Here is a 15,447-nt window from a genome sequence, read left to right on the forward strand (position 1 = left end):
GTCCGCATGGCTCGCAAAATAGACACAACTCACGCCGTTGGGATACAAGTAAACGCATAAAGTGTACCAATGCATTTGCAACATCGCCCATGCTCTGAAAAGTGAGAGCAGTTTGAGTGCCATCTGCTTTGTCGTCTGCTTTTCTCATACCATTTCCTTAGGAAATGGTGCACTCTCACTTGCGGTATCAAACTATTCGCGTTTGCATCGCTGTTATGACAGTAATACACAACAGTAATGCAGTGTTCACTTTCTGCGCCAGCAGAGCTGCGGCCACATGAAGACCTTCCACATTCAGTGCCAACACGATCCTGCAGTGGAGGTGTGGAAACACACGCCTGAATAAAGTGGAATACCCTCGCTAGGGAAAAAAATTTAACTCCAATTTCAAGCAAGAAACTTGAAATAAGGCTTCCTATAGTCACAACTCCTTCATGCACCGATTCCATCCACGAGATGCATGCCCTCTGCGCACACATGCACACCCAAGCAAGCCACTCACCAGTCGCTTGTCAGTTGCAGCAATATCAGACTGCCACTTGGACAATTTATCCACCATGCTCTGGAGTGGTGCTTGCTCCTTCTCCTTCAACTTCAGCTTGTCCTCTTCATCTCGCAGCCGCTTCTTCTCCTCCAAAAAGACGTGCCTTGCACCTTCGTATTCCTGCACACAATGCATAAAAATATGCGCGTCACACCATGATCAGATCTCTGCTTTTATCATACCATGTTCCCGCACGCATGAATCTGACGGGCAGTAACCTACATATCACCGTTCATGGCCTTACTCACTGATGGTGTCTGCTTGGGTGACGCCTGAATGTTGCCGTGGCAGCTAAAACAAACAGCAAGCAGTGGCCCTTTTCACAGCTCATGGGCATTGTACTGAGCACTTTGGCTCAACTATAATAGCCACCGGAATCTGTATCAGTACATTCAAACCTCGATATAATGAATTGCCAAACATAATGCAGTAAATATAGAAGTTGGTTAGCCATGCTTTACTTTAATGGCATATTCTAGTGCCATAACGAAATCAAAAATGCATTATCCAACTCGGTATCAATTACAGCGAAGCAAATCTTTTTTTTCAGGTGCCCCAAAGTATATATTCTGGTAACAAAAATGTCAAGTATAGACACCAAGTGATATTTTAGAAGCCCAATTTTCCAAACTTGCGCAATAATTCAGACTTTTCCATGGCCCTGCCACCTAATCGTAACACTAGAGTAAAAAAACTGAAATGCTGCATGGCATTTCAGGCACGAACAGCGTGCGACCACAATTTGCAGTAGGCTGTGTTCACTTTGCACTCCTATCAAGCCATGATGAAGACCGCTGATGAAAGCACAGCGTGGGTCGATCACAAAAGCACAAAGAAACATTCGGAAAGCGAGATGCTTGCGTGATCTCGCCCCTGGATGCATGTGCATGCTTTGGCTAGCGGCTTGGTTGGTTAGACCACAGGCGGCAAACCAAAGTGTTGGTTTCTGCACGATAATACTTATTGTACGGTTGACCGTTGTGGATTTACAGTAGTGCAGAGTGCACACATGTACTGTATTTTTGCGGGTATAACCCCCTCAAGAAACAGAAAAAAATTTAGAAGTGAAGGTCAGATGTACTGATTAAATGCAAATTTCAACTTGAAAACTCTGCCCACACATGCTGAAGTGTCCTTTCCCTTCTTTGCTCGTCACCCAGTCTCCTTCTCTTTTCAGATGGCCATTTTGCATTTTTGCTACGTTGCAGATGTCAAATAGTGCACGCAGCACCGGCAAATCTGAACTCTGATCATGACTCAGCTCGGTGGCAGGTCCTTTACAGTGTAGAATAACATTATCAGCGTCGCTGAAGAACAGAACCGCTGGCCAAAGATGCAATGTGCGAGAGTACTGCATCCAAGACTGTTTTTGTGCAGTAAAACCTCAATATAACAAAGTCAGTAAAATTTGCAAATTGCTTCGTTATATCTGAAATTCGGCCTTTTATGCAAATAAGTACAGTCGCTGATCTATTTCTTAAATAAAAAAGGGCCGCAGAATTTTCCGAATTATTGGGCAACCGAAAAAAACAAAAAAGAAATTAACAGTTCATTTTGATTAATTTAGGAGTCGGCGACAAATGATACGGTTTCATGTCACATACGTCGACGATATCTTCACATCAGGGGTACGACTTAAGCGAACAGCCACGCTTTTCCGTGCACTCCGCCCCCGCGGCTGATAGCATCACCTGCACTTGGACGACGCTATCAGGAAAAGCGCTGCCAGCAGGGAGCGAATTCTTCATCCGCCTCTCGCTTCATGGGGTCACAAAACTCGAGATTACGCAACTTCCAATACTAAACGCGCAGGAAGACAGCTTACATGCTGCCACGCTGTCTCGGCATGCCTACTCTTTGCACGCATGGCAGATTACCTGCAGGGTGTGCGCCTTTGTATCCGTTCAGCTGTGCCTACAGCCATGCGCAGTCACGGCCGTGATGCGCACCAGAAATCAAGACGCACACCAACTTAGCCCCCACTCCGCCCCCTTACTTCGAGTGCACACGCTTGATCGTGTTACCGCAAACTCATTCCCTTCCCTTTTTTTCCCTTGGCGCGCGCGGGAAGGCATCACTTGTGAAGCTATGGTCTTTCTTGTCTCATTCTCGCACACTTTCACTCATACCTAAAGCACACAGTGTGTGGGGCGCGATAGGATCTTATCGCACTTGGACTTTATACGAAACATGTTGCGGCTCCACTTCGGAGGTTGCTTTTGTCTCGCAGGACATGATTTGAGAGGTGCGTTTGCAAGCACCGCTTGTAATTCATTCGCTTGACCATCTGTGTTTCCATTTTCCAAGTTTCCATTTATTGTCTCTGCATTCCTTTGGGGTGGCAGTAAAATTTCGTTATACTGAAATCACATACAAACACACTTCATTATGTTGAGGTACTAAATACATGGTGTTCTATGGGAAAGAGGTTATGAAAAGTTAAATACTTCGTTATATCTAAGTTTAACTGCATAAAGATTTGAGTGTTGTGGTGTGCAGTTATTTGTGCAAGTTATGCACACAGAATTTTTTTTTCCCCCGAGGTTCTGTATGTAAGGGTTAGGGTTATACAACACTTCGGGTGATATGTGGAAAAAGTGTTTATTGTCGCTCTAATGCCTCGTTTCAGCACGGCAAGATGCCGACGGGCCATCAAAATAGGCAGGAGACCTCTTGCTATCCTGTCAGAGGCACCCCACTTCTTTTGCATGGACGTGACCAAAACTTTTCGCCCCAATATCTGCTTATATGCTGTAACAAATATCAGATAAACTTATTGTTGTGCCGATGAGACTTAATTATAACAAGGTTTGACTGCATGACTGATGGCGTGTATGCAGTCAATTCTCGCTACAGCGAATCATAATAATCTAATGAGAAAGGTCCATTATATATGAAGTGCCCACTATCCAATATTAAGAAATATACAGAAGTTTGCCCTTGCTGCTGTCTAATGTTTGGTTGTTGGAACGCGGAGCTGCTTACAAGAACTAAAGGAAATCAAAGTTACCAATGAGAATATTTGTCAGACTGCTTTTAGTTGCAGTTTTCGACACTAGATGGCAGCAGTTGTTTATGTTAATGACAGTGTGTGTAGTTTTTCTCTTAAGGCCTGCTCAACTGTTCGCACTAGTAACATGGCTGCTGGTGTGCCACATTTCTGGGAAATTTGGTGCAGTTGACTTCTGTTAATTCAACCATGACAGGACTGAAGAAATTATTTGAATTAAACAAGGTGCAGAAATAACACCAAAACACACTGCTGCCTCACGTGGCAGTATTTGCCAGAGTCTGACACACACCCGAAAAACTCCACAATCACTTTTTAAGTGTACAAAGTAGAAAACCAGCGTAGGAATAACATTAAAGCTCGTAAGAAAGTAGAAATCTAATGTGAAACCAATTGTTTAGCAAGAAAAATGGGCAAGGGTCTAATATGTGTCGCACAATAGCGGCCAATTTCCTGAAGTCAGTATCACCGTACATTTTATACCCCTGTCACACGTGCAAACTTAGGTGCACTTTGAGAGAGTGCACTTCGCCGCTAGTGTCACTCGCAGGCTGCCACACAGAAACACTTTGGCACACTTACTACAGAGAGCACTAGTCAGTGAGAGTGTTCGGCAAATACACTTTGCAGCGGTGAAGTGTGTACTCATTAGGAATGAGTAAAGTATAAGTAAAGTAATATTGAAAGCAGTCAGGAGTACTAATCCTTAATCACATTATTTTTAAATTGCAAATCTTACAAGGTAATAACATGTGCCACACTGAAAGAAAGGAAACAGCCAAGAACTACTCTCGCTCTTGGGCTGTTTATGGCCATGCCAGGTAATGGTCGCATAGTTGTTTGGCAGAAGGCATCGTTTGCACTGGTGCTGGTAAAGTCGCCATCACTTGCTTGTACAAAATGGACACGAGTTATCAAAAAGCAATGTAGTCAAGTTAAAGAAGTTCACAAATATATGCTTTGACTTCTGGCTCCCAATCCCCATCACCACCAATCTGGAAGAACACTTTTCTTTCTCGTGTAGCAGCATGCCACCAAAATGATGCTCAGCACCCTTAAGTGCACTTGCTCAAAGTACGCTTTACTTTGCCCGTGTGACAGGGTTATTACAGGCAGCTTCACCACAACATAGCTGTGTTAAACCTCAGCCACACTAGCAGCTAAACATGCGTACCACAAAAGCTGCCTCACAGCAGCTTTTTCGTGCCACAGGAGGGATCAGTAGTGGACCGATTTTTCGTGGCTTGCCGCATATGGAAGAGACCAATGAGAGGGGCACCTCGGTGATGTGCGCATGGGAAGCTGGTGTCATGTGGGCCTGCGGTACCGCTCGATTTGTACTCTTGTCTGGTGTCAGCCGGATAGCTCGTTTCACACTATCATCTGCTCACACGAGTTCTCACTCGCAGTTGTTTTGGTTGGCTTGGCTTGGTTTCGACGTGCCGATGGAAAGGTCTTTTGAGACAATGTACCATATCCGATACCGTACGACAAGATGGATGCTGAATACAAGAACACAAAGGCAACAACCAGTACCTCCTTGTCTTTAGAATGCAGCAACACTGCAACAGAAGGAAGCACACCAACATGATTGAATGAATTCTGGGGTTTCAGTGCCAAAACCACGATTTCATTACGAGGCATGCCCTAGGGGACACCATAGCGGACACCATAGTGGACTCTATAGTGGGATTAATTTTGACCACCAAGGCATCTTTAATGTGACCCCAATTCACGTGACATGGGCATTTCTGCATTTCATCACCATCGAAATACAGCCACCATGGCTGGGATTTGATCCCGCGACCTCGTGCTTAGCAGCAAAACACCATAGCCATTAGGCCACCGCGGCAGGTTCACACCAACATCATTATAATCAGTGGCAACATTTTCATTATTAGAATACATGACTCGTGCTAAGAACGAAGGCCGAAGAACGTAAACACAGCGCTGATCTGTCGGCAGTCGAAGAAAGAAGCAGGTAACATCTCACACCTACACACAGAGTAAAAGAGAGTAGGTGAGATTTCCATGCTGTCACGTGACTGCCGCAGCGACTTGCCGCCACTTTGTGTGGCTGTACTGCCGCAGCTGCATTTTAACGCTGGCAGCATGCCGCATGCATTTTTCTGCCAGTGTGGCTGGGGCCTTATGCAGCACAGCACACAAATGCTAGGAATACGGCTTTTGGTGTATATTCCCCTCCCCCCCAAAAAGCGCACATTAGAATCGGATAAATATTATAATCAGACATTGTGAGTTACCGTTATTACTTGAAAATCTTCCTACGGCAAGTCAACAATAGGCGTTTTCGACGGGATATCACATGTGAATGTGTTCAACGCATTCGCTGTCCCTTAAGCTCTGCCAATACGGACACCGCCACTAAAGGGATTGCTACTGGGGTCATCATAGGGGTCAGGTGCATGCATGCTGACTGGCCGTTTTTGAACTACCTGACGAAGGCCAATTTTAAGATCAAAATAACAAAAGCTTTGGCCCATAGAAATGCATGGGTGCGGGCCAGGACCTTCCGTCGGGGCAGAATTAACACAAAAATCTGATTTACAGGAGATTTGCAGGAAGTCTACTGTATAACTTTTGCCACTTCCTGCAGTACTGAAATGGTTTGCCTGTGCTGCTGTTCTTATGTAGAGATTGATTCTGAAAAGATAAAGATAAGGTGTAGGTGTGCCTACCATCCAAGCCAACTTCTGGCGCATACGCTCAATGCGATGCTGCACTTCCTTGTGCTCTTGGAACTTCTTCACTTCGGCGTCCAGGTGCGACACCTTCTGACGCTCTTGCTCCAGTCGCGTCTGTTGGCCCTGCAGCGCAGTCTCCAGTGTGCTCCGCTTTTGCTGCACACACAAGGGCAAAACATGCTTCAAAACCTCCTGTCACGGACTGCAAATACTTCTGGCCTTAGCCACCAGTAGCCGTTTCTACAGTGAGGAACAGTAATCACAAACAATGACAGGAATGCAAGCATTTCAAAAGTTAATGAGGATAAGTTGCGCTTGGTGTGTCATCTTCTCTTACGTCCGTGTCGTTTTTTGTTGCACAATATCGTTTGAGTAATTTCTGAAGCGCGTCAACAACCTGAGCACCTGATTGTGCAAGAGATACATGACCAGCGAGATTGAAATTCACCATTGAATATGGGTATGTTCTGGGATTCTTCACTATGGTTTGATTGAACAAAAGATTGAATTAACAAGAACCAAATTAGCACTTCCGTAAGTACAAACTCTGTTAAGGAGAATTGCCTGATAAAGTGAATAATTTGTCAACCATTCTTTCGCATGCAACTAAAGCAAGAAGACCTTGCACTAAGCTGAACTTCTGGCAAGATGACCAGATTTCAAGGGTTTATTCATGTCCATCTTAAAGAAGAGACTGCTGTATTGCAAATAAGTGTTGCTCCTCTTTCCTTAATGCAGCACGCCCGTTGAATCTGATACAGCTTTTAATATATGTTGTCTGTTGACTCCCTAGTAAACATTTTCAAGCACTCCGTCTGAATAGGAAACTCAAAAACTTCTTCCACTGCACCTGGAGCTCCTTGAGCCGCTGATGCAACTCGAACAGATTGGAGATGCCAACGGCACGCTCGGTGCCTTCAAGCAGTTCTTGGCGTGACATGCGCACGAAGTCCGCCACCCGGTCCTGGGGCAAAAACTGGCACAAGTTGCTTACTTGGATGTTCATTTTTGCGACTATGGCCTCCACCTGCACACAGAAAAAAATCGTATCTGACTGAAGGAGCAAGATGTGTACAGCACCTGTACGGTTGTCAACTGATTATGCGGACAGCTTCGTGGCACTGTCACTTGCCCGATAGATGTAAAGTACAGTCAATCCCAGATATACTGAACTCGAAGGGGGATCACAAAATAGTTCAACATATTGATAACTTGAAAGACAGTTAAACCTCGATATAACGAACTTCCATATAACAAAATTCTTGATATAACAAATTATTTAACTTTTCATAACCTCTTGTCCATAGAACACCATCTATTTAGAAAGTCAATTTAACAAAGTGTGTTTGTATGCAATTTCAATATAATGAAATTTCGCTTCCGCCGCAAAGAATTGTCGCGACAATAAATGAAAACTTACACAGACGCAGATGGTGAAATGATTGAATTACAAGTGGCTGCTTGCAAACATACCTCTCAAGTCGCTCTGCGTGACAAGAGTGACTGCCGAAGTGGAGCAGCATCATGTTCCATATAAAGTCCAAGTGCGATAAGATCATATCGTGGCCCACGCACTTTGTGCTTGAGGGGTGAGTGAAAGTGCGCGAGGGTGAGATAACAAAGATGGTGGAATCACGAGTTCCGCCTTCCCGCACGAAAAAAAAGGGAAAGAGGGGGAGCGGAGCTCGCGGAAACACGATCAAGCATGCGTGAGTGATGGGGAGGGGGGAGTAATTTGGCACTTCATGATTTGTGGGGCATGTCTCGGCCGTGGCCGTGCATGGCTGTAAGCACGGCTGAGCGCATATGCAAACACGCAACTCTACTGTAGAGGTAACCTTTCGCATGTGCAATGAGTGGGCGTGCCGAGACGGCATGGCATCGCATTAGCTGTCTTCGTGCGCGTTTAGTGCTGGAAGTTACCTAATCTCGAGTTTCAGTGACTTGTTGGAGCGGGAGGCAGACAAAGCATTTTCTCCCCGCTGCCAACGCTTTTCATGATGGTGTCGTCCAAGTGCAGGCGATGCTATCAGCTGCTGGGGCGGTGTGCAGGAGAAAGTGTGGCTGGCTTCCTATAATTCGTACCGCTGATGTGAAGATATTGTCGATGTGGCGCCACGTTGACAATATATTCACAATAGGGTTTCATGTGCATGAAACCGTATCGTTCGTCGCCGACACCCAAATTCATCAAAATAAATTGTTTTCTCCTCCAAATTCGCTTTTTTCAATCGCGCGATAATTTGGGAAATTCTGTGGCCCCTTTCTTTGTAAGAAAAATTGATCAGCAACTATACTTATTTGTATAAAAGGTCGAATTTCAATACAACGAAATTTTGATATAATGAAGCAAATTGCCCATTTTACCTTAACGTTTACCGTTTAAGTGTATCTTTGCACATGCCGGACCGTTTCACACAAACGCTGACATTTTTTTCTTCTCATGAACATTGTAATCGCTCATGTAGCAGAATGGTCTTTGCAACTCTAAAAGCTTGCGTCGCCCGGACGCAAGACTACAGTGTGCTGCGCTCACGTCGGAATGCTTGTGGCGCGTTTTTATTCAAGATAAGGTACAAATGGATGCACCGCAAACTAGCCTGTATGGATACATGCTGTGCCACGATCACTGCACTTGTACTGCAAATCGCGCACGAATGTGCCCAGCTGTGTGTCCGTTACAATAGGTCACTGAAACGGACGATCATCATATGTTGGCAACAAGCCAGCTGGATTGTTGTGTTGAGTTTCGGAATCAACTTCCTGTTGGAACCAGTAATAATAGAACTCTCTAATCTCCACAATGTTCAGACAGTTATGCCAGGAAACATTCTGCTGCACAGGGGTAAGTACACCTCGTACCTATGGCAAAGGTGCAAGTTACTTGTGAGATACTGTTGTATGACTATCTTGTAAATCCAATTATTTGTTTATTTATCTTAATTTCGACGTTTTCATGCGTTTTGCAATCGCTTTCAGGCTAAACAGCGGTGTGTGCAAAGTTAAACCATTTCACAACATACTGCAGCCCCACTTTTGGATAGAACGGACCTTTCTTGCTGGATTATTACGGTCCGTTGTAATAAGCGGTCCGTTGTAATGTGGTTAGAACCCCACTGTATTGTGAGACAGGTTCTACAGGACAGCCTGCGACAGTTAAAGGCATAAGAGCTCCGTCAATAATGCCTACAATGGCAGTTTTATATTGCATAGAATGCTATCATCACGCAGCCCAGTTTCTGTTCACTGTATTTCGGTGTCAACTTGGCATATTGACGGAAAGGTGTTGCAAGACATACAATACAGTACACCTCCATTAATTCTCCGGTCAATTCACTTTTTCGTTTGATTAAATTTCGAGCGAAAGTTCTGGCTAATGCTCATGCATTTCTACCGGCCCAAGCTTTTGTTACTTTGATCCTAACATTGGCCTTTGCTGGTTGATTAGAACTTGACTACTTGGCACACGCTCACCTAACCCTAACAGCAACCCCTTAAAGGGCAGTGTCTGTCTCAGCAGAGCCGAGGGGACTGTGAATGCGTTGAACAACCATAAAAAAAAAAAAGGAAAACAGGAACTCTTCCATCAAAAATGCATATTTCTGACTTGCCCCAGTAAGATTTTCATGCAATAACCACAGCTTACAATACTTGATTGTGGTATTTACCAGATTCTAATGTGTGGTCTTTTTTCTCTCTTCTTTTTCCATGAGAATTGTAACGAACACTTCCAGCACAGTGCAATTAGACACTAAACCAAACTGCCTTTGCGGCGTTAGTATGCTTTACCGCGTAACACAACTGTATTCCGGCGAATCAGACTTTCAAAACCGTGCGGCAAAGCTGACTTTAGAAAACAGTCGCCATTGTGCAACCCATTTTTTTCTTACTAAAAAATCCTATACGTGTAAGATTTCTACTTTGTTTAGGAGCTTTTATGCAACTTCTATGTTAGTTCTCTACTTCTGATATTTATAAATGAGGCGCCCGTTTGATTAGGGGATGTGTAAGAATCGGGCAAACACTGGAAAATGAATAGTGGTGTGTTTTGGCATTGTTTCTGCATCTTTTATCATTTGACCAGCCGGATAATTCAATCAAGTTCATCAGTTCCATCAGGGTCAAATCAACGGAAGTCGAGCGTATAATTAATACCTCCAAATACATCAGAGTCTCAGTGGAATGAAATGGAAGGTAATGAAATAATCGCTACAGAGATGCATGTATTCAAAATCATGTTGTAATAAAGTAAACTTGTCCTGCTAATTAATATAATGAATTAAATTCATCTTCAAAACCAAAAAATACCTGACTGCTGCACACTGAGTGATCATTCTAACGAGCTTCAACACTTGTTTGGCACAGCAGTTCAAACCACCTGCGCCCCTGAACAGTATACACCATCAAACAACACTGGTCTTTCTCACTGCCCACTGCTTGCACTTCTTTCTCTGATTGTGGTGCGCTGTGCAGGCTGGCCCAGCTAGGCATTGCCTGGACATGGTCTCAGAGATTTCACTCGGAGGCCAGACCATACTTGCGCTAGTCTGAGCAACGTGCAGCAGTAGAGAAAGAAACGCAGTGGTAAGCAGCTGCCTGTGCACAGTTAGCACTGCTACATGCGGCAGTGCAAAAGACCGGTGCATACACTGCAGCGTGCCATGAAGGCTGGTGCAGCTAAGCATAGCCTCCGAGATCGCATCGCCACCTGTGCAAACTCGGAGGCCACAAACAAGCCAAGCCAAGCTGGCGCAGAAAGGTCCACCACCCTCCTCACTCATGCAGCGAAGCCACATGAGAGAAGCAGATCAGCCTGGATCAGCTGCGTAGTGCACCACATACTGCTTCACCACCACAACGAATGTTGTGCCATCATTGCATGCAAGCAGGACATGCTAATCACGTCATTGTTTTGCCAATTTGATGGCATCATGGACAAGCCAAGCGTAAGCTTATCACATTGGGACAAAAGGCTGCATCATAAAGGCTCTGGAATCAGGTGTTAAGAAGTTGCATGTTGCACACCCCAAAGATTCTTTCACTGTTTTATGAAAGTCTCATTGCATATGTGGCCGTGTAGCGGCCGCAGACTGCAAAGCAGTCTTTTTCATTTATGTTTAAAGGGGGGTATGTATTGCAATGAAAGGCAATAATGGCTATAAAAAAGCAATAGATATAATGAAGTAGTTTCGGCTCCGCCTTCGACATTGTTATAACAAAGTTTGAATGTGCTTGCAAGATCCCCGATATTGCCTCTTGAACAAGACAGGGCTTCCAGTTTTCGAGAATTGAGCTCAGCATGGCCAATTCTACTTACAGGCAGTCATTCTTCCAGCTGTGAAGCAATTTGCATTACTAACTGCCTTTCATACAGATTTCTTAGTAAATATAGTGAGAATTGTAGCTTGGGCAACATGAATGACCATCAGAAGCGGTCAGCTACTGCGTGCTTCCATCATGTCACCACTGCAAGAATACCACAATGTCTCTCATGAATGTAGTCACTCCACCTTTCTCTCCAGTTGTATATAAAAGTGAACTAGAAAAATTTAGCCATCTTCAGAACAACGTCCCCTTGGCAAGCAGAGAAAAGCAGCCAATGCTGCTTGGGAAGTTTTGCACACTGAAAAGATTTTATTAGTGTGTACTCACAGATTTCTGAGGCGTCACAACACCATTCACTTTCCATATGCTTTTGCTGCCAGTGATTCTTCTCTCAATGACAATGCTGCGGCCTGATGTGTTAGACCTGCATGTGCAATCAAAGTGGGATGTGTTACAACTTGTAAACTCACACACGGAAAGCAAATGGTCTCTCCAATTTGTAGGGGAAATAATCTGGGTGTGGTCTGCAGGCAGGTGACAACCCAGTTTTGGAGTATTTCCCTAAACCATTCTTGTGAAATGGACATGAATGAAATGAACAAACAAGAACTTTATCGGCTGAAAACTCGCATAAGTCAGCAGGATAAGCCTGTCACTCGCACTCACTCACCAATATTTTTGCTGACTATGTACTAATGTACTTGTACTCATACTGAAACTCATTGATATTCACTCATACACTGGCACCCACTCAAGCTCATACTCTGGTTCACTCCTACTCACCAGCACTCAATCACATGCATACTAAAGCTTGTTTACACTCGCTGACAGTCACTCATAGCCACACTCACATACACTCAAACTAACCAGCTCTCACAGCGGCTCTTCGATTTGTCCTCCCAAATTGCACAGGGCTGCCCAAGGTGGTGCTTTCTGCATATGTAGCGTTTTGGGCAGTCTTGACAGTCCGGGAGGACAAATAAAAAAAAAACTCTACCATTCATACTCACATTAACCAGCACTCCTTCCTGTTCATACTGACGCCCCCACAAATGCATCCACAATCACTTCCACACCTGTCCAGTCACACCCTTCATCACTTACTAATGCTACATCTCATGCTTGTTTAAATAAGTATGGAGTAAGTATTGGTGAGTGCACTCATGGTTTCACTTTCGAAAGACAGATACTGAAACCCCATTATTCATAGTAATGCAAATGTTATTACTTTATATTTCTACAAGCATTTCTTACCTCCAATATACAGTCAATTCAGAAATCTGAAAGCTATGGCTTGTCAACTTTATTTTCTTTTGCAATGCATCTTGAAACATGTTAGTTTTGAGCAGGGCTTTTGATCACCTTTTTTTTTCTTCCATGGGAACAGCGCGAGACAAACTAATGGTGTTTTTGTGGCTGCAAGTGGCTGTATAAAGGCACTCGGCAGGCATCTTATGTGCCATTTTATGTGCCAGCAAAGCAGCTGAGGAACCCGCCGTCGTTGCTCAGTGGCTATGGTGTTAGGCTGCTGAGCACGAGGTCACGGGATCGAATCCCGGCCACGGCGGCCGCATTTCGATGGAGGCGAAATGCGAAAACACCCGTGTACTTAGATTTAGGTGCACGTTAAAGCACCCCAGGTGGTCAAAATTTCCGGAGTCCTCCACTACGGCGTGCCTCATAATCAGAAAGTGGTTTTGGCACGTAAAACCCCATACTTTTTTTTAAAGCAGCTGATGGATCCAAAATGAAACATGTCACATAATTTACACTCGCTTTTTGCATGCGTAGGTTCCGTAGGTGAAAGCAAGAAAATATTCTTTGTATGGCTACCTGTACACATGCTGAGCCAGTTTCATACTGAACTATACACAACTCAATTATAGATTATTCATACTTCTAGCAAAACGGGAATCTGCGATATAGGAATTTGCAACACTGAGGTGTTAAAATTAAAGGCATCAGGTAACATCTTTTAAAAACGGTAAGAGAGGTCCCCACTTTGATGTTCTTGTAAGACAACAAGTTGTTGAATGTGCCTTATGCAATTGGAGTTATCAGCAATGAAATGGTGCCATTATCACCCAATTCCTGCTTTGCTCTGCCATTTATCATGTTCAGCTCTGGTATCAGTGCATGAGCTCTATGCTGGATCTGTTGAGAGAGATTTTTTTTGTTTTTCATGATCCTGTCACAGGCACTGCTTAGTAATAATTACAGACCAGAATCTTTTCCCTGTGGCTCTGTTTTCCTTATGCCCTTAACCGAGCCTATAGATGCCTATTTCTGTGTTGGTGCCTTTATTAGAGATTTATCGCCTAAAAATGCCCTTTTCCACGTTTCGTCCTGACTTCATTTTGTTTATAGGAACTTAGCTGAAAGCAGCCCCTTATTACCACAAACACTTTGCCAGTGTAAAGACCTAGTAATAGCTTTGCGGATGACGAGAGCATCGCTGTGAGTAGAGCTCAAACTGCTCTAGGCGACAATACACTTGACAGTGACTTAGCATACCTGTGCATGGCACACTTGACGTTTTTAGCAGACATCACTGAGAAACCTCAATGCTTGGGTGCAGCTCAGACCCAGAATGCCAGGTTCATTCTGGACGTGCAAAAAAGGTTCGTCACCATCCCCAATGAACCTGTTCCTGAATTTGTGTGCACCTGTGTGTGTGCATGCCCCATGTGCCCTCTGAAGTGTAATGTGTAACTCTAAACAGTTAGCTAAAGGCTTCAATCGGATCGAACTAAAATCCTGGGTTTTCAGTACTGAGAGAACTGTGAAAGCTTCTGACTAGTGAGTATACTACAATTCTAGAGAACACTGCACCACTGAACATTCTGAAGTATACTTATGTGCGCACTGCCAACTTTGGTGGATGTTGAGTGTCCTTTTTCTGCATACAAACAATACTCAGCGAAAGCATGCCCAACATGAAATCCAAAAATCTGGAGATGGTACTTCTTTGCTACTTTCATAACTTTTGCTGTGGCCGCTAGTCACACTAGATTTCAGATAAATATTGTAACCTACACACCTTGTCTCATTGCATTTTATCAGGAAAGTAAAATTTCACAAAACAGAGATTTAGTGGGCTGTGTTCCTAGGATCATGAATTATCTTCAGATGCACAGCGGAAGTTATTAGTTGAGCCTATTCATGCGTAAACAGCATTTGGCACCTATATATGCCTTAAATCATTGCTCTGGTGCCAGTCATTTTTTAGTGCCTAGACATCAGGTCTCCAGTCATGACCTCTAAACAAGTCCAGCTAAGAGCCATCCTGGCGTATTAGTGCACAACAGTAAGCTCAAAAAGTTGTGAGGACTTCGAGTAGTTGATTTACCATGGTCAAGAAAAAAATAATTTTGGGATTTAACATGTCAAAACCACAATCTGATTATGAGGCATGCCTTAGTGGGGGGCTCCGGATTAATTTTGACCACCTGGGGTTCTTTAACATGCACCTAAATCCAAGTACGTGGGTGTTTTTGCATTTCTCCCCCATTTAATTGCAACTGCCGTCTACGGTATTTGATCGTGCAACCTCGTGCTTAGCGGTGCAACAAAGCCACTAAGCAACCACGTCGGGTCCATGCTCAAGAACAGTTACAGGGCCTCCTTTTATGTTTTGTAGGTTGCGAACAATACTCACAGCTCAATCTCGATGACAGCAGCGTCAGCGCCATGCCTGATGTAGTCGGAGACATTGGAGGCTCGTCCAACAGTGTAGGGTGTGCCGCATAGGCCGAGGCAGATGGCACACACAAGGGACGACTTGCCCGAACCATTGGTGCCCACTATGACATTCAGGTTGGGGCCTGGCAGAACCTCCACATAAGTGTATGTCCTGCAATGTC

The 15,447-nt window shown here is 44.2% G+C and overlaps 1 protein-coding gene across 1 annotated transcript in view; it reads right to left on the minus strand.

Annotated features, from left to right (window-relative positions):
• Positions 1 to 15,447, minus strand: part of SMC5 (structural maintenance of chromosomes 5) — a 96,855-nt gene that overhangs the window by 75,355 nt on the left and 6,053 nt on the right. The window contains exons 2-6 of the mRNA XM_065452067.1: positions 15,243 to 15,437; positions 11,912 to 12,008; positions 7,110 to 7,286; positions 6,254 to 6,415; positions 503 to 664 (exon numbers count right to left, since the gene is read on the minus strand). Coding sequence (XP_065308139.1) covers positions 503 to 664; positions 6,254 to 6,415; positions 7,110 to 7,286; positions 11,912 to 12,008; positions 15,243 to 15,437 — 793 coding nt within the window. The remainder of the gene's footprint in view (positions 1 to 502; positions 665 to 6,253; positions 6,416 to 7,109; positions 7,287 to 11,911; positions 12,009 to 15,242; positions 15,438 to 15,447) is intronic.

Source organism: Dermacentor albipictus, chromosome 2, assembly GCF_038994185.2.
Source record: "Dermacentor albipictus isolate Rhodes 1998 colony chromosome 2, USDA_Dalb.pri_finalv2, whole genome shotgun sequence".
Classification (NCBI taxonomy): domain Eukaryota; kingdom Metazoa; phylum Arthropoda; class Arachnida; order Ixodida; family Ixodidae; genus Dermacentor; species Dermacentor albipictus.